The sequence below is a fragment of the Astatotilapia calliptera genome, chromosome 19 (assembly GCF_964374335.1).
Source record: "Astatotilapia calliptera chromosome 19, fAstCal68.1, whole genome shotgun sequence".
Lineage (NCBI taxonomy): Eukaryota > Metazoa > Chordata > Actinopteri > Cichliformes > Cichlidae > Astatotilapia > Astatotilapia calliptera.
Genome location: NC_137440.1, coordinates 28,723,095 through 28,739,477, shown reverse-complemented (window position 1 = coordinate 28,739,477; position 16,383 = coordinate 28,723,095). Strand labels below are relative to the sequence as shown.

At 41.7% G+C, this 16,383-nt stretch overlaps 1 protein-coding gene across 1 annotated transcript; it reads right to left on the bottom strand.

Moving 5' to 3' along the window:
* Window positions 1–1,266: 1,266 nt before the first annotated feature.
* ivd (isovaleryl-CoA dehydrogenase) lies at window positions 1,267–14,922 on the bottom strand. The gene is made up of 13 exons (XM_080294002.1): window positions 14,862–14,922; window positions 14,573–14,708; window positions 9,215–9,304; window positions 7,803–7,854; window positions 7,470–7,639; window positions 7,278–7,371; window positions 5,029–5,159; window positions 4,855–4,951; window positions 4,657–4,750; window positions 3,585–3,666; window positions 3,351–3,455; window positions 3,018–3,090; window positions 1,267–2,218 (listed from the first exon to the last, which is right to left on the bottom strand). Exons 2-13 carry the CDS (start codon window positions 14,702–14,704, stop codon window positions 2,085–2,087), a joined length of 1,254 nt encoding a protein of 417 aa, XP_080150128.1. The 5' UTR covers window positions 14,705–14,708; window positions 14,862–14,922; the 3' UTR covers window positions 1,267–2,084.
* Between the last annotated feature and the right edge of the window lie 1,461 nt (window positions 14,923–16,383).

Genomic DNA, 16,383 nt, shown 5'->3' with positions numbered 1-16,383 from the left:
AATTACAAGGCAATGAGGAGTAGCTCAAGACCACATGTAGTTTATTTCTGCTGTGATATTCAGATGGTCAGAACTCAATATCAATGTGGAGTGTGGGAGATCCTTTCTTGGGATACCTTGAGCCCCCTAGCACCCTTGAGCACAGTTTAAATGTCACAGTCTTCATAAGTACTGTTCATGTTTGCACCTTGTTGAATCCAAATATGTCTCTCTCTCTCTCTCTGGAAATGGGTGAAAATCCACCCAGTAACGCAGCTCCCATCCATGTTTAATTCCCTTCAATTATAGCTCGAGCTACTGGCTCCTCTTTGGCTTTTCCCAGTGTTCAGTGGATACAGAGGAACTATAGAGACATGCTTTTACCAGACCTCTTTTTTATTCCAAGATACAAACAATGCACAAATGCTCTTCTAGTTCACAGAAATAAATCCAACCTCCCTATCTTCTGCACATTAGTCAACCTGACTCATACACGGCAGATATGATATCATGTTAACAGGTGATGGAGAAGTTTCAGCCACAAGTTACTGAGAGGGATTGTAAAGCCACAGGGATCACAGAGAAATCATTAAAGATTTAGTAAGATGACCCGGAAATAGAGGTTAATTTTTTTATTGCTGTTTTATATGCTTCTAAAGTTCAGATGTATAATTACACATTTAACTTCAACAAAGTGACTGTCAGGAGTACCTCATGTGTTCAGATATAATAGGCTGTAATAAACGAGTTCCCCCTCAAACTATTAAAATGTAAAAAAAATGCAAAACTATGCTAACACGTTGTCCTCATAGTTTAACATTTGATAGCCTCGATTATGAATTTGACTTTTATAACTTATATTTTAATTTAGGGCATGTAAATCATCCCTAAACCAATATTCATCTTGGTTGTTTTAAGGCTACTCTAACATGTAGGACAGGGGGTTTAAACACATATCACAGGTTATGCAGTGCAAACTGGAGGTTTTGCATTTTACAGACAGGATGCTGTTCCAGTGTCACAGGAGATATATCACAATAATTCTCCCGAAAAATTGAAATAAAATGGAATTAAACCAAATTTATCTGGGCTTCATGGATTGAGGTATGGAGCTCGACAGCAGATTTATTTTCCCTGCAATATTTCTCCCACCCATATAAACCTGACTAATCTCATAATTCACAGCAGCTGTAATTCTCAATCAGTGCAAAACGCAAGGAGAAAAAAAGTTCATGGAACGTGGATTACAAATCTTTCATAAATGTGTGCAATAAACACAGACAGAAATAGAAAATTACAATTTTTATTTTATAAGATTTCATTTCATACACGTTCACAATGTACAACTACATAATTCTTTGCAGAAAGGAAGACAAATCTGAGAGATTTCTACAGACTGATTTTTATTGTATACAAACAGTGACATATGCTCCCAAAAAGAAACAAATGCTAGCAGAGCGCTGACAGACATTTGCCCTTTTCACATATTTCAGTTTGCTTTGAAATCATGTTTCTGAAGATCTGAACTACAGTTAGATTCGATTTCACACTTACAAATCAAGAAAATTCAGACAATGATGGCGGCAACGTCATCAGACTTGTTTTTTTAAACTGTAGTGATAATAAGTGAGGTAACACTGAGCCCCTATATGATACACGGTTCTTCAATGCAGCCAGTGAGTGTAAAAGTTGCACAATTTGAAACATGTTGGCTGAAGGGTTTTTAGTGTATACCTCTCTGTGACCAGCGACTGCCAGTAACCTCCAGCAACCACACAAGGAATACACATTTCAGTGACCAATCACCAAAATGATTGGGCCTTTATCAACAGATTTCACAGCAACTTCTTGCTACCTGGTTGGAGAATACGAACATTTTTGTACTGTAGCTAAAAAAAGTCACATAAAGGCCACTTAATGTAGTTAAAATTGCTTTTCATTATGTCGAGTTCTAATATCACAATTTCATAATGATCTGTTTTGACTGAAACTAATCAAAATCCTTGGTGACAAGTTCTTTTGTAGAGTAAGGCCTTGTGTGTGTGAATAACTTTTATCATCCACAGCAAACCACTCGCAGTCTTTTGGTGATCACCCCCTCAGCTTTATTTGAACAAGGAGTTGAAGGCTCGTCCAATGATGAGTCTGCGAACTTCACTTGTCCCGGCACCAATTTCATACAGCTTTGCGTCACGCAGAAATCGCCCCAGTGGGTAGTCATTGATGTAGCCATTGCCACCTGACAAAGGACATAAAGATGTTAGTGCAAAGTTACCGAGTAGTAACAGAGCTCAAGGGTGGCCATCTGTTAATCAACAAAAACCATGTTGGAATATCAGATATCTATGTCTCCAAAACAAAATGAATGAAAAAGTGACTTCATATAGGCACCTCAGCAAATAAATTCTATAGATCTACGTCAGCTCCAGCAGCCAGTGACTGTCAGAGCAGAACGGATTAAAACAAGTCAGACTGTTGTTGCGGTTTATTAGGAAAGAATCAGTGTAATGGATAAGGGGTTATCACATCAACTAATTAGTAAGAGGTTTTTACACATGAACTCCACAAATTGTCGGGCGAACTAAGCTGGTAACAGATCACAGTGCTGCCCTCTCACAACAGGAAAAATATGTGTTTCAGGCACATTCTCAGTACTAGAAATCCTCCAGCTGGTTTAACAGGGTCTGCAAATAATTTGCAAGAAGTCAGACATGTGACCTACACTCGACTCTTTTTCAAGTAAACTAACAAGGTTACACTCATTTAATGAATAATCTGACTGCTACAGACATCTTTGTTTTGTGCAGTTTTGCTGGGTGAAGCCGAGAAAAGCTCAGCTATAGCCTACGTGTGAAACTGGCTTTAGGGGAAATCCCTCATTTTACTATGAACTTTCTTTCTGTTAACTAGACCTTCCTAACAGCTGTGTGTTGGTTGTAACCTGAAATATGTTGTTTGCACATTGATTAAATCATGACAATTTCCTCAGTTTAAGAATCTACTCTCATTTCATTTCAGCTCTGGTTCTTGGCACTCACCCAAACATTGAATCCCATCCAAAGCAACCTGAGTGGCATTCTCAGCACAATACAGGATCACTCCAGCACAATCCTGCAAACACACAAAGCATCACAGTCACTGAGTTAGACAAGAAAGTCTCTACGGAAAGAAAAAAAACAAGTAACTGGATGCAGACTTGAAAATGAGAACCTTTAGGATCCAACAAAAGATTATATATTACAACATTTTCTATAAAATTCTTATTTAATGCTTAAAAGGGGCCATTATACAGGATATGAATTTAGGAAACTTCTTGGCTAAAGTGACTGACTGAGTGCTGCAGAAGCAGACGTGATTACAAATCTTCTCACCTTTGCGCTGAAGTGTCCTCTGTCACAAGCACGTGCAACACTGTACAAATACTGCCGACAGGCGCTCAGCCTGGTGTACATGTCAGCCATCTTCCCTTGCATCAGCTGTCAAACAGATGAACATCAGGTCAGTCTGACTTGAGTAAACGTGAATTAAACAAATCATTAAACACAATGGCCGTCAAAATATTTGAATTTTTATTCTCTGAGGAAAGTGAAAAATGAAGGCAAAACCTGAAAGTGTCCGATCTTCTGTCCGAAAGCCTCTCTGACATGCAGATAGGGAATAGCAGCATCCAGAACCGCCTGCATGATGCTGAAACACAATATGAGGATGTCACATTAAATGAAATGTGTCACATCTCTAAGGTTATAGGACAACATTCAAAAAATATATGTTAAACATGTTTAACTAAATTTAAATTACAGGACAGTCTGGCCAATGAACTACCAGAACTTTTCTGTAATTGTACATGTTTATCATGTAGTTTCATTGGTCTGGGCCACTTAAGATTAAGGTGAGCTGTATGTGGCCCATGATATAAAAGGAGTTCCTGCATTAGCCAATCAAATACTGCAAATCAAATGAACTTAAATTAACCACTATACAGAGACGTGAAATTTCAGCTTTGAAACGGCACAAAATATCACTTCATCAAAGTCAGCATGGGCAAACACCTAATGTGCATGGAGTCGTTACGGCAACACGGGAAAAAGTCCGGTGACGTCATGTGTGCGACATGAACACCACAACAAAGGAGGGCGTTGAGGCAGCGGTATATACCTGCTGCTCGGTGTATAGCTTTTCGTCCAACTCGCGGGCCACAGTGTTGCGTTTTGTGCAGCCATTTTCTTTCTTACTGGGCTTTAAAAACGGCCGCATCACGTGATGCCACTGACTAGCCAATCGGTGGCATGCAGTCAGTTGAAGTCACATTTTTGGATTGCCTCAGATCACTTGGAATCTCAGCCAAGTGGGTACTAAAAAGGTGGCTAGTACCAGGTGCTACCACTTAATGGAAAACCCTAAAAACCAAGTGGAGCTGAGCCAACCTGAGCAGGTAATAGTGGAAAATGGCTGTGTCAGTCCAGGCTCAGCATGCTAATGAACAACACATAAACCAACTTCTCGCACACCAAGTCCAGTAACTTTCAAAGCTGAAGCACACACTCACAGAATCACTGGATACAGCATTTATGTACTAAAATACTTGGTCATTTCTAATTAAATCAACATGTATATGTGATTAGATATAACTTGACATCAGTGTAAACCAACCAGCCAACCTCTTCTGGTGAACCTTACCCAATAGGTCCAGATGCAAGCACCAGTCGCTCCAGATCTAAGCCGCTCATCATCACATACACGCCTTTGTTTAATGGACCCAGGATGTTCTCCGCTATAAAAGACAGGAGAAACGAAAACAAAATAAATTCCACGCTGATAAAAGACAATCAGTTTGCATTAGGATGACATAAAGTAACAATGCATAGTGAGGCACACCTGGGATTTTGCAGTCTTCAAAGATGAGCTCACAGGTGCTTGAGCCTCTCATGCCGAGTTTGTCGAGCTTCTGTGCGGTCGAGAATCCCGGTGTTCCCTACACAAAGCGTATATATAAATGCACAAATAAAGACACTTGTTTATTATTAGTACACCTTCTTTTACTGAATTTACCTTTTCGACAATGAAAGCTGTGATGCCTTTTTGATAGGCCTCGGGATCCGTTTTGGCATACACAATAAGCACATCGGCATCCGGGCCATTCGTGATCCAGAACTTGTTTCCATTCAGAACGTAATAGTCTCCTGTGAAAAGATTATGTTCATATAGTAGTTACTTTGTAATATAACAATTTCAGGGCACTGCATTTTCCAACAACTTAAAAATTCTCTCTGGGCTTTGTCAAAATACTGACAATCACCCACAGCTTGAAAGGCAGTACTTACAAAGCATGAATGCTGCCTCCAAACCTCATGGCTTACACCTGATGGCAATGATTCTTTCACCAAGTGGCGCATGTGTGGAAGCACTAGAGAGCTGTGCAGCTGGTAATTTTGAGGATTTGACATTTGATATTGTCATAAAAAAAATTTAAAAAATTAAAAAAAACAAAAGGCACTGATACTATTTTGGTTCTCTTAGGCCTGCCAGTAGATACTGTCACTTCACATCTTTTTGCTGTTAAGGCATCACATTTTCCTGCTGGAATTCATGTTTGTATATATTTGCATTTGTTTTCACCGGCCTTGGGCAGTATAGGTGCTTGGCATTTTGGTCTTGTTGATGCCTTTGGCTTATGCCAAGCTCTTCATGGACAGTCCTAAAACTTTTATGCACACAACCTCTAATATTTCTATTTATGTTGAAGTTTGAAGTGGAAAAACTGCTCGTCATTCAGCCAAATATACACAATAGACTGTATATAAAAGATGGACATGGCATTTGAGTTTGAAAAGTGAAGTGCCTCAAACCTGCATTATTTCAAATGGCAAGCAGACAGCGACTTTGACTGTACAGAGGCCCATTGGAGTACAGTGCTTCGGCTCCCTTGATCCATGACTTCATTAACAATGTTTTATAATGAGTTTATGTTCTTAGTTTGTAGTTTCAAGTCTTAATGAATAAAATACGATACATTTTACAAATAATCTTCCCCATTTGTGTCCAGAAGGAAGATAACACAGGGTATGCTTTAGGATGAGGGTTAGTGTGCATATTTCCCTCAGGGTCTTGATCAGATCCACCACTGCCTCATCACTTCACCAATGAGTGACCTCATGGTAGCTATGTTGATCTTTTATATACAGTCTATGTATAAAAAAAAAAAAAAAACCACTGCCTGCATCCACTGCAAGGAGACAAACCTATCAAAGACATGTGAGAACTTTGCTTCACAGCAGTGAAAATTTTCTCCCCATCCCCGAATGTCGCACCAGGCAGCAAAAGTAATTCATCCATGTTCTTCACCACAGCTTGAACCCACCCCAGCAGTCCCTGAGCAAGCAGTGGGGTGCAATCTGTACAGGTTATCACTCCATCAGGAGGCTGAATCAGTGAAACTGAACAACACATTCACCTATTGCCAATTTAGAATCAGCAGCTAAACTAACAAGCACTGTGGCAGGAAGTACCAGGTAGAAATCTGATGCAGGTACAAAACTGTCTTCCTGTGAGCTGATGGTGCTAACAAGGCTACGAAAACAGCAGCTCAAATAGTTCTATTCATAACTTGTTTATGACATACGCAAAAAAAAAAAGCTTTTAACTTCAATACTTACATAATACAGTCTATAACCTCACAAACTCCATTTTAAAAAAGCCCGACTTTTTGTTGCTGCTGTCACATCTTATTAACTATCAAAATAATGTTTTCAGATAAACAACACAGTCAAATTTTATGCCTCTATAAGCAGCTCATACTCACAATCTGGCCATGCAGCACACACACGACACCTTGCTGAGTCTGACTCATTTGTACATTTTCAGTGTGGTAAATGCCAATAGCATTTCTGTCAAACCCTGAGCTAATAAAGCCCTGAAAACTCTCTCCCCCCCCCCCATCAAGAGAGTGTCCAACACATATCTATTAACATACCATGATAATAGCTTTCAGAAGATGTTCTTATGTAATAATGCATTCAGATATTAATGATTTTGAGGTGAACAAAATAATAGAATAATTAATCCTTCTTCTTCTAAAGTCCTTGATATTAATAGCACTCAATAAACACACAAATAAAGCTACGTGACACTGGCAAAGCGGACCAAGAGTACAAAAAACAAACACAAAACAAACACACAGATCTGTAAGACCAAGAAAGCTAATAGCAGATCTTATTTATGTGCTCCACATACTGGATGTATGATTAAGCTGAACATTTATCATTACCACAGAGAAGTGAGTCACAGTTTGGGCGTCTTACCTTCTTTCTTTGCTCTGAGTTTCATTGACACAACATCAGAGCCAGCATTGGGCTCACTCATTGCCAGGGCTCCAACATGTTCTCCTGTCAGTAACTGGCAAAGGAAATAACACGATTAATGAAATAAGTAAACAAGCTCATTACGTTCAATGTTTTTCGATAATATTTAAACATGAATTGTTTGATCCTGACCTTCGTCATATACTTCTCCTTCTGCTTTTCATTGGCGTGGCGTACCAGCTGGTTAACGCAAAGGTTAGAGTGGGCGCCATAACTGAGACCGACGGCTGCTGACACTCGTGACAGCTCCTCCATCACAATTATATGATCTAGATAGCCCAATCCTGTGCCTCCACATTCCACTGAAAGGGATATACAGTGTGAGCTGAGTGTAAACTCGCCTAATAACAGCTAAAAAAAAAAAAAATAGAAACCTTTATGCCTTGATATGAACCATAAAATATGTGTTAGACATAACTGTAACTGTATGAACTGCCTGCTACATAAAAATCACAGCTGTCACACCTGGAGCAGTGACGCCAAGAAGTCCCATCGTCCCCATTTCTATCCAAAAATCCTGTTTAAGAGGGAAAGCAGAAAGTTAGTAGAAACAATACACTGGAGGTACAGTTGAACATGCATATCTACTAGAGCTCAACCAATAGTAACAGCCGATATTAGCTATATATACATATATTGGTGTCATGCAGCTGTGGTCAGATGTTTACATACAGTCATCATGGGCATGAACGTCACGACAAATTTGGTCTTTTAATGATTTCTTTGAACTGTTCTCTTTCCAGGAATGCTTGTACAGCATCTTTAGAGACTTAAAAAATACAAGTGGTTGTTTTCCTGTGGCAGCACAAAGAGGATTTGTTTGATTCTCCACTCATTGGCTTGACCAATGCTCAGAAATGACTTGTAAGTAATTGCAGATTCGTCAGTTCACACAGTTGCATGCAGGTAGAAGTAAATTGGATGTGTCACAACTTTGCCAAGTTCTGGAAGAAGACCCAAACTGTCACCCAAGATGAGAGGAAACTAGTTAGGAGGTTCAGGAACAACCCAGAAACCACCAAAGCTCAAGCCTGAACTGGAATCCCCTGAAAAGAAGCCCCTGCTCCAAACCAAGTTTTAGCAGTGGTTTATGTATATATTTGAGCCTATACATGTACTTTTGAGCCTGTGTGGATTAGAGAAAATCCAAAATAAATTCAAACTTGTGAGCCAAATTCTTGTTTTTTAAAGTTATTAAAGATGTATGCTTTACAATCGCTCCACCCTAGAAAAAGAACAGCTTAAAGAAATCGTTGAAAGTACAGTAAGCTTTTGACAACCACATTTTCCGATATGATTAGATATAAAAGTGCTTTTTTAAATGGTAAATGGCCTGTATTTATATAGCGCTTTACTAGTCCCTAAGGACCCCAAAGCGCTTTACATATCCAGTCATCCACCCATTCACGCACACATTCACACACTGGTGATGGCAAGCTACATTGTAGCCACAGCCACCCTGGGGCGCACTGACAGAGGCGAGGCTGCCGGACACTGGCGCCACCGGGCCCTCTGACCACCACCAGTAGGCAACGGGTGAAGTGTCTTGCCCAAGGACACAACGACCAAGACTGTCCAAGCCGGGGCTCGAACCGGCAACCTTCCGATTACAAGGCGAACTCCCAACTCTTGAGCCACGATCGCCCCGTGCTCAAAAAGCAATGCCGATTCCTTTAGAAAAGCCAGCTGAGCTCACTGGATTGCTTACGATACTCAGAAGTGGTGGTGCAGGATACAGCAAGTAAGGAATGTCAACAGATGTATCAACAATGTGTTGTTTTCTTTTACCACCTAGAAGTACTGTCCCCAAGTTCCATTACTACTTGGTACATCAGCTACAACTTTCTGAATTTTGTCACTTGTGCATTTCAACTCACCCGCATTCCTGGGAACTCGTTCTTCTTATCGATCTCGTCGGCATGAGGTGCAAGTTTTTCTACAAAGAATTTGCGAACTGTTTGCCTCAGCTGTGGAAAGGACGTAAAACAATTACTTAGCAAAAAACCATACCTGTAATGACTGTGCTGGGAGGATGAAGATCATAAAGTGACGGCTTGAGAAAGCTTTTCACCTGCCTGGAGATGTATGGAACGCCAGGACTGCCATAATGAATTAATTAAATACACCATTAAATAATTAATTAAATGTGGCAATAATTAATTAAAATTGGAATTAATTAATTAAATAAATAGTTATGATATATGTAATTAATTAATTATTGACACATTTAATTAATTATTTATGTATTTCACGTTTTAATTAATTATTGACACATTTAATTAATTAATTATTGACATATTTAATTAATTATTTATGTATTTCACATTTTAATTAATTATTGACACATTTAATTAATTATTGACACATTTAATTAATTATTTAATGATATATTTATTTATTTCATTTTGGCAGTCTTGGCGCCTGGCTCTCATCATGAAATAATTTTATCTGTCAGCCTCACCCATCAAACTCAGGGGGCGGGGTTAACGCTGATCGAGTCAAAACCATTGCTTTGGCCTGGTGGCCATTGTTTCTAGCACACAACAACCGGCATGTGGAAGCTAACAGAACTGAGCTTTGAAAAACCCTGTTTGTGTGTTACCAAATACCGTTTTAATATTTTTTTAGCCGAGAATGTAGTGGTTTAATCTTCATGTGTCTGGTCGGTTTGTCAAGATACAGCCTCTTTGCAAAAGTGTTTCGATGATTTCGGAGATGTCATCCCAGTCTCACGGCAAAGCGTGGGATAGACCCGCTCGCCTCGCAAGCAATCCCACCGACAAAGCGCAGGCCCCGGTACACAGCTGTAGTAACCCCCGCTGACTTCTTTTACTGAGGTTATATTTATCGATGTTTTATTTCCTGATGTTCTTATGTGTCCTACGTGTTTCAGTCGCCAATTCTGAATTATAACTAACATTAAAAACATGTTTAAGGAGGAGAGAGAGCAAATAAATCTGTTTAACATCTGATCTTTGGGTTTTTGTTCAGTAATCAGCGTGACCTGTGTATAAACACATAAAAGAGATAACGTTGGTGTTTCCGTCATGTAGTAACTGCTGGCTTTAACTGTACAAAGGTTGTTCGACACTATGAAACACATACAGACTTCATGATGTTCGGCTAATATTTTTATTGTGAATATTAATCATGCTGACCTCGCTCTGTACACCACGCAGCGAGGTCAGCATATCCACGATATCCTCAGCTCCATGAGTTAACACAAAGTTTCCCAGCTGACTATCTAACTGCCAACTATTCCAGAGACGTGAAAATATACAGCATAAAGAAAAGTGTAAGAGACTCAGCAGCAGATTAGAATAACAGTTTGTGGCGTGAATAAGACACGGCGGGACCACGGAGCAACGTTCAGAGTCATCTTTATTTACATCTCACCACACCACAACACCCCCAAACCCCTCAGTCCCCGTGTTTTTAACTAGGCGGGCGTGATTAAGGATGCCGTGCAGGTGCGTCCGCCCTCCCTGCACCCACGCCCCACCACATACCCCCATCGCCCGATTGAGGCCGGGGAGCCATCCGGCCGAACCTACTCCCCCACCGCCAGTGGGAGAGGGAATCAGCCCGGACAGCTGGCACCCCCAGGCCCCGGCCAAGCGACGGGGAGGTGCGAGTTCAGGCGGCCGCCCGCGAATCCAGCGGCGCAGGCAAAGCTGGTTCGGAAGTCGGACACGTGACAGGTGCACCCGGCGCGGCCGGCACAAGCGTGAGCCCCAGCTCACAGGTGGCTGGGCAGAGGTGTGGCGTGTACAGGCCTCTGGTGGTGGTGAGGCCGGTCTGGCGAGCACGGCGATCTCAAGCGTGGCGCCCGCCTCGCTCGCCAGTTCCACTCGAGGAAGCTCCCCTGGCACTGGGACCTCCAGCTCCTTGCGCGGCCCCTCTGTCACCGCTGTCGCTCCCTGCTGGAGCAGCCCATAGCGCGACGCCTCCGTCACTACTGCTCCCTCCGCCGCCACTCCCGGCTCGAGCAGCCCCTCGTGCAGCTCCTCTTTCTCCAACCGGCGCAGACCCTCGCGCACCTCGTCTGCCGCCTCCGGTTGGAGCGGCTCATCCACCACTCCCGGCAGGAGCAGCCCTTCACCTGGCTGTTCCCCCTCCTCCGGCAGGCGCAGATCCCCGCGCGCCTCGTCTGCCACCTCCGGCTGCTGAGGTGCCTCACGCGGCTCCTCCACCGCTTCACTGTCCTCGGGACACACCTGTGGGGGTGGCGCCCAGGCCCAGAGCAGCGCCGCCAGCTCCCCAATCCTTTCCAGGTGCCGCTCGGACTGGTCCTGCAGCTCTTCCTGCTGGCGACGCACCTCCGCCGCCTGCTCCCGCTGGGCGGCCGCCATTTCGGCCACCCTCTGGGCCAGCTCCTCCATTCCCTGGCTCCGATATGGACCCGCCGTGCTGCCTCCTGGGTTTCGGCACCAATGTGGCGTGAATAAGACACGGCGGGACCACGGAGCAACGTTCAGAGTCATCTTTATTTACATCTCACCACACCACAACACCCCCAAACCCCTCAGTCCCCGTGTTTTTAACTAGGCGGGCGTGATTAAGGATGCCGTGCAGGTGCGTCCGCCCTCCCTGCACGGCACCGCAGACCACGCCCCACCACACAGTTATACATTTAATAAATCACCAAATGAATCCAAGAAACGAGCAAACCTGTTCCGACAATTTGAATTTGTATTCCCTCAGCTGCAGACTCGCTGCTGTTTAAATGTTTGAAAAGGAAGATTAGATATAAAAAACGTCAAACATAGACTCAGTCTGCCTTCACATTTGATATGAGGCCAGCACGTATAGTGGCCTCAGCAGGCTATTACTGAAATACACGTGCTATATCATAAACTATGATATAAACAGGGAGGTCCTATTAACATGTTTAGTTTTAAAGGACACCTTCCTGCCTTTAGTCTCATTCATGAGCAGTATTCGTTTTCTTCTAACATCCAGAAGTCTGCACAATGTGTTTCATAGTTTGTAACAAGCCTTTGACAGGTAAACATAACATGACCGAAAAAGCAAAAAAAAAAAAAAAAAAAAAGAGAGAGAGAGAGTGTTGACATAAGAAGAGAAAATGCTCTCAATTATGGAGACAGGCAAATGGTTCATTTATGTTTGATGTGTGTTTATTCCTCCCTAAATATCGTCGGTGAAGTTCGCCATGCACGTCAGATTTTCCTGCGCATTTTTATACCTCTGCCAACAGAGAGAGAAAAAAAATCACATTCTAACAGACAGCTGGTGCTTAGAATACAGTTGAATAACTATTAAAAAACAGATGATATTTAGATGATAGTTCAGTCTAACACATGTGCCAGTGAACCATTAAACGTCTGTGAAACTATGCAGTTATGAAACGTAACTTTAACCTCAGCCAAACCGATTTGCTCAGTTGTAAATAAAACAGCGAAGTAAACGTGACCTGACAGACAGAACCTGAGTGAATGAAGTCCAGCGTTTAACCACTGAGAGCTAAAACTCAGCTGAGGTTTGAAAGCTGTGTGCTGGTGATTGGACATCAGCCGCTGATGAAGCTGTTCGCCTATAAAGTGCTCTGTAAGGAAACAAGCTCCAGCAGCTCTGCGCTCGGGGAAAATACTATATTTACTTATCTTGTGCAGTTAAACTGTGACTATCACCAGGTAACTAGGCTGTTTCTTGAATTAGCAGCAGGTGTTAAACAGCTGACAGATGAGGAGGAGGATGCATGCAGGTAAACTGAGGGTCTGCTGAGCTGATCGCTGGTTTCGTGAGAAAAATGTCAGCTCGTTCTTTATGTTACAGAAGCACAGAGACACAAGACCAGGCGGAAAGAGACGATCGTTCGGTGAAAATGAGAATCTGCGAATGCAACATGTGGAACACGGAGAGTGGAATATGTAAACAAACCGGTTAATGTACCCCCTCGGTGCACTCTGCATGCTAACTGTTAGCAGAGCTAGTGAAATCTCTGAAAACATCTGAGCACTTTTGCAAACATGTTCTATGTTGACAACCTGACCAGACATGTGAAGATTACGGCGCGACATTCGCAGCTAAAACACTGTTAAAAGTGTAGCTGGTGACAGAAAAACGGCCTGTGATTTGATCTGCATTCTGGGATACCTGGCTGCCCCAAGTCTACACAAGCAATCGATTATCTAGGATCGACCTGTTTTGACTTACTTTGCACGGCAACCAATCAAATGTTAGAGAAGCTGCATGGGCAGCGTTAACCCCGCCCCCTGAGTTTGATGGGTGAGGCTGACAGATAAAATTATTTCATGACGAGAGCCAGGCGTCAGGACTGCCAAAATGAAATAAATAAATATATCATTAAATAATTAATTAAATGTGTCAATAATTAATTAAATGTGTCAATAATTAATTAAAATGTGAAATACATAAATAATTAATTAAATGTGTCAATAATTAATTAATTACATGTGTCATAACTATTTATTTAATTAATTAATTCCAATTTTAATTAATTATTGCCACATTTAATTAATTATTTAATGGTGTATTTAATTAATTCATTATGGCAGTCCTGGCGTTCCATAGAGATGGAGGTAAGTGTGTTGTTTGATTTACAGGTGGACGTGTTGTTTGCCCAATCATACTGAAATGTTTTAACTGGCATTGCATGTATATTTGACTTTATAAAAGGTCTGGGATCTGAGACAACTCCTTCCATCCAATCAAATCCTGTATATGAACCCCACCCACCCCCTGCTCTCCTTGCAGCCTCGGGTCCAGTCTCCTTCACTTTGCGCAAAAATATACCCGGCCTGCAGTCACCTTTGATTTGATTTAATATCGACTGTAAACCAATGTCGGCATCAGTCACTCCATTACTACCATTTATTACCACAACCTACTTTGTAAAGTCATACGTGGAAATTTAATAAAATTGTTTAATAATGTAACTAGTAAAATTAGTTAAATAGACCATTTTCTAATTAGATAAATGTAATTAGATAAATTAATCGAGTATTAGTCGGTAGCTTTTGATTTTTTTCATTTAATTTGTAGCTGTTAGCTAACTTATGTCATCACGTAACGGGGGACGGTGTCCTCGCAAAACTGTCTTCTTTTATTGCCCTTAAAATTCACAAAACTATACAACACACTAAAAATGTTGGTCTCTGAGAGTATGTGATTGTTTTAATGCCTGCGGTTGACACGCACAGACACAAGTGTGCACTTTGTTTTGCTAGCATTAGCTAGCTAGTGTGGCTAACCTGTATCTGCTCCTCTGTGAGTCCGTTCACTACGTCGTCTATGGGGATGGCAGCTCCGGCACAGCCTCTTCTTGTCACCGCAGGGATGAATAACCTGGAGCCGAGGCGAAGTGCATTTCTGACAGCAAACATGGTGCTGCTTGCAAAATAACAAGGATAAAGGTTAGACCACGGATGAACGTCTGAGGTCTCCTGCCTGGCTGTCTTGTAGCAGATAAAAGGGAAGAGGTCTCACTCCGCCAATATTTCCTAGTCCTACAAAAGTAGTCCACGCTGTCGTTCTTCTTACCTGAAGGGTCGCGCAGGCACAGGAGTGCGCTTAAGTACCCCGCCGCCCCCTGAACCGGTGAAAAATAAAACCACATCATATCTTCCACTTCGTCTTCTTCTAGTGCGATACTGCAAATTTTGGTATCGATCAGATATCCAGTAAATACAGGACCATCAATAACGATACCTATAACTTACAAACTGTAGGGGAGGAAACTCACAATTTCTGAAATGAATCATCATTAATTTGCAAATTTAATGGCCACTAAATCACTGTGATATTTCCTTTTAACAATAATTAGTTAACACAAAAACGCATCTTTCAGCTTTTCATTTATTGTTTCCAGCATAGTATTGTGATATTTTGCACGGCAATATTGCATTTAGATACGGGCTGTACAACAGCTTTGTGTTAATGTACAATCCTTATGTTTTATCTGTGTGTGTGTGTGTGTGTGTGTGTGTGTGTGTGTGTGTGTGTGTGTGTGTGTGTGTGTGTGTGGGCCCCCCCCCCACACACACACAGACACACAGACACACAGGGGCGCCAAACCACTGGCTACGTTGCGTTTGGCGTTTCGATGGTTTTTGCATCTTCTTTAAGTGCACGTCATTACATCTCGGAATTCAACAAGACTGGTAAGCTCTCAACTTGCTCTCCGTCTGATATGATCAGGGTTTTTTGTGTGTTTTCTTGAGGTTTTGCGACGCTGCGTGTTAAAGGCCTAGCAGCCGTCATTTAGCCAATGTGAGCCACTCTGTAAGAGCAGGTGGGAGGGAACAGCTGCTTCTGTTGTAGTGATGGGATTTCCGGCTCTTTTTAGAGACCCGGCTCTTTCGGTTCGGCTCACTAAAAAGAGCCGGCTCTTTCGGCTCCGAACCGGCTCTTCAGGTTGTTTTGTTGCTTTAATTAATTTATTATTAACAATAATATAAAATTATGCACAAAAGGAATTACTAACATAAAAACAAGTGGTTTTATTTATATATGTTTATATATAAATATATGCGGTGGCCCCTAGAGACAAAACACGTACAAACTCCAAAACACATTTCTAGCATGAACTGAACTTCCAAAGCAGAGCTACTAGATCACTTAAATTACACAATTGAAAGCATGTGTGTATTGTTTGTGTATTTATACACAGGCACTCATATATATATTCAATTAATTTTAAAAAAAGTTCATTTACCTGTTACTACGACACACCAAATCCAGTCGTTGGTACTTGCTGGCTTGTGTAGCCACAAGATAACAAAGGCTCAACACTGCGCCAAGCATCCTGGAGCACTTCTGTTGTCTTTTGTACGTGTTTTGAGTTTTTATGTGCTTCTGAGTTTTTATATGCTTCTGAGTTTTTACGTGCTTCGGAGTTTGTACGTGTTTTTACGTGTTTTGGAGTTTGTACGTGTTTTTACATGTTTTGGAGTTTGTACATGCTTCAGAGTTCGTACGTGATTTGAAGTTTGTATGTGCTTTGTCTCTAGGGGCCACCGTAAATATACTTTTATTTATTCACTCCACATAAAATGTAATAAAT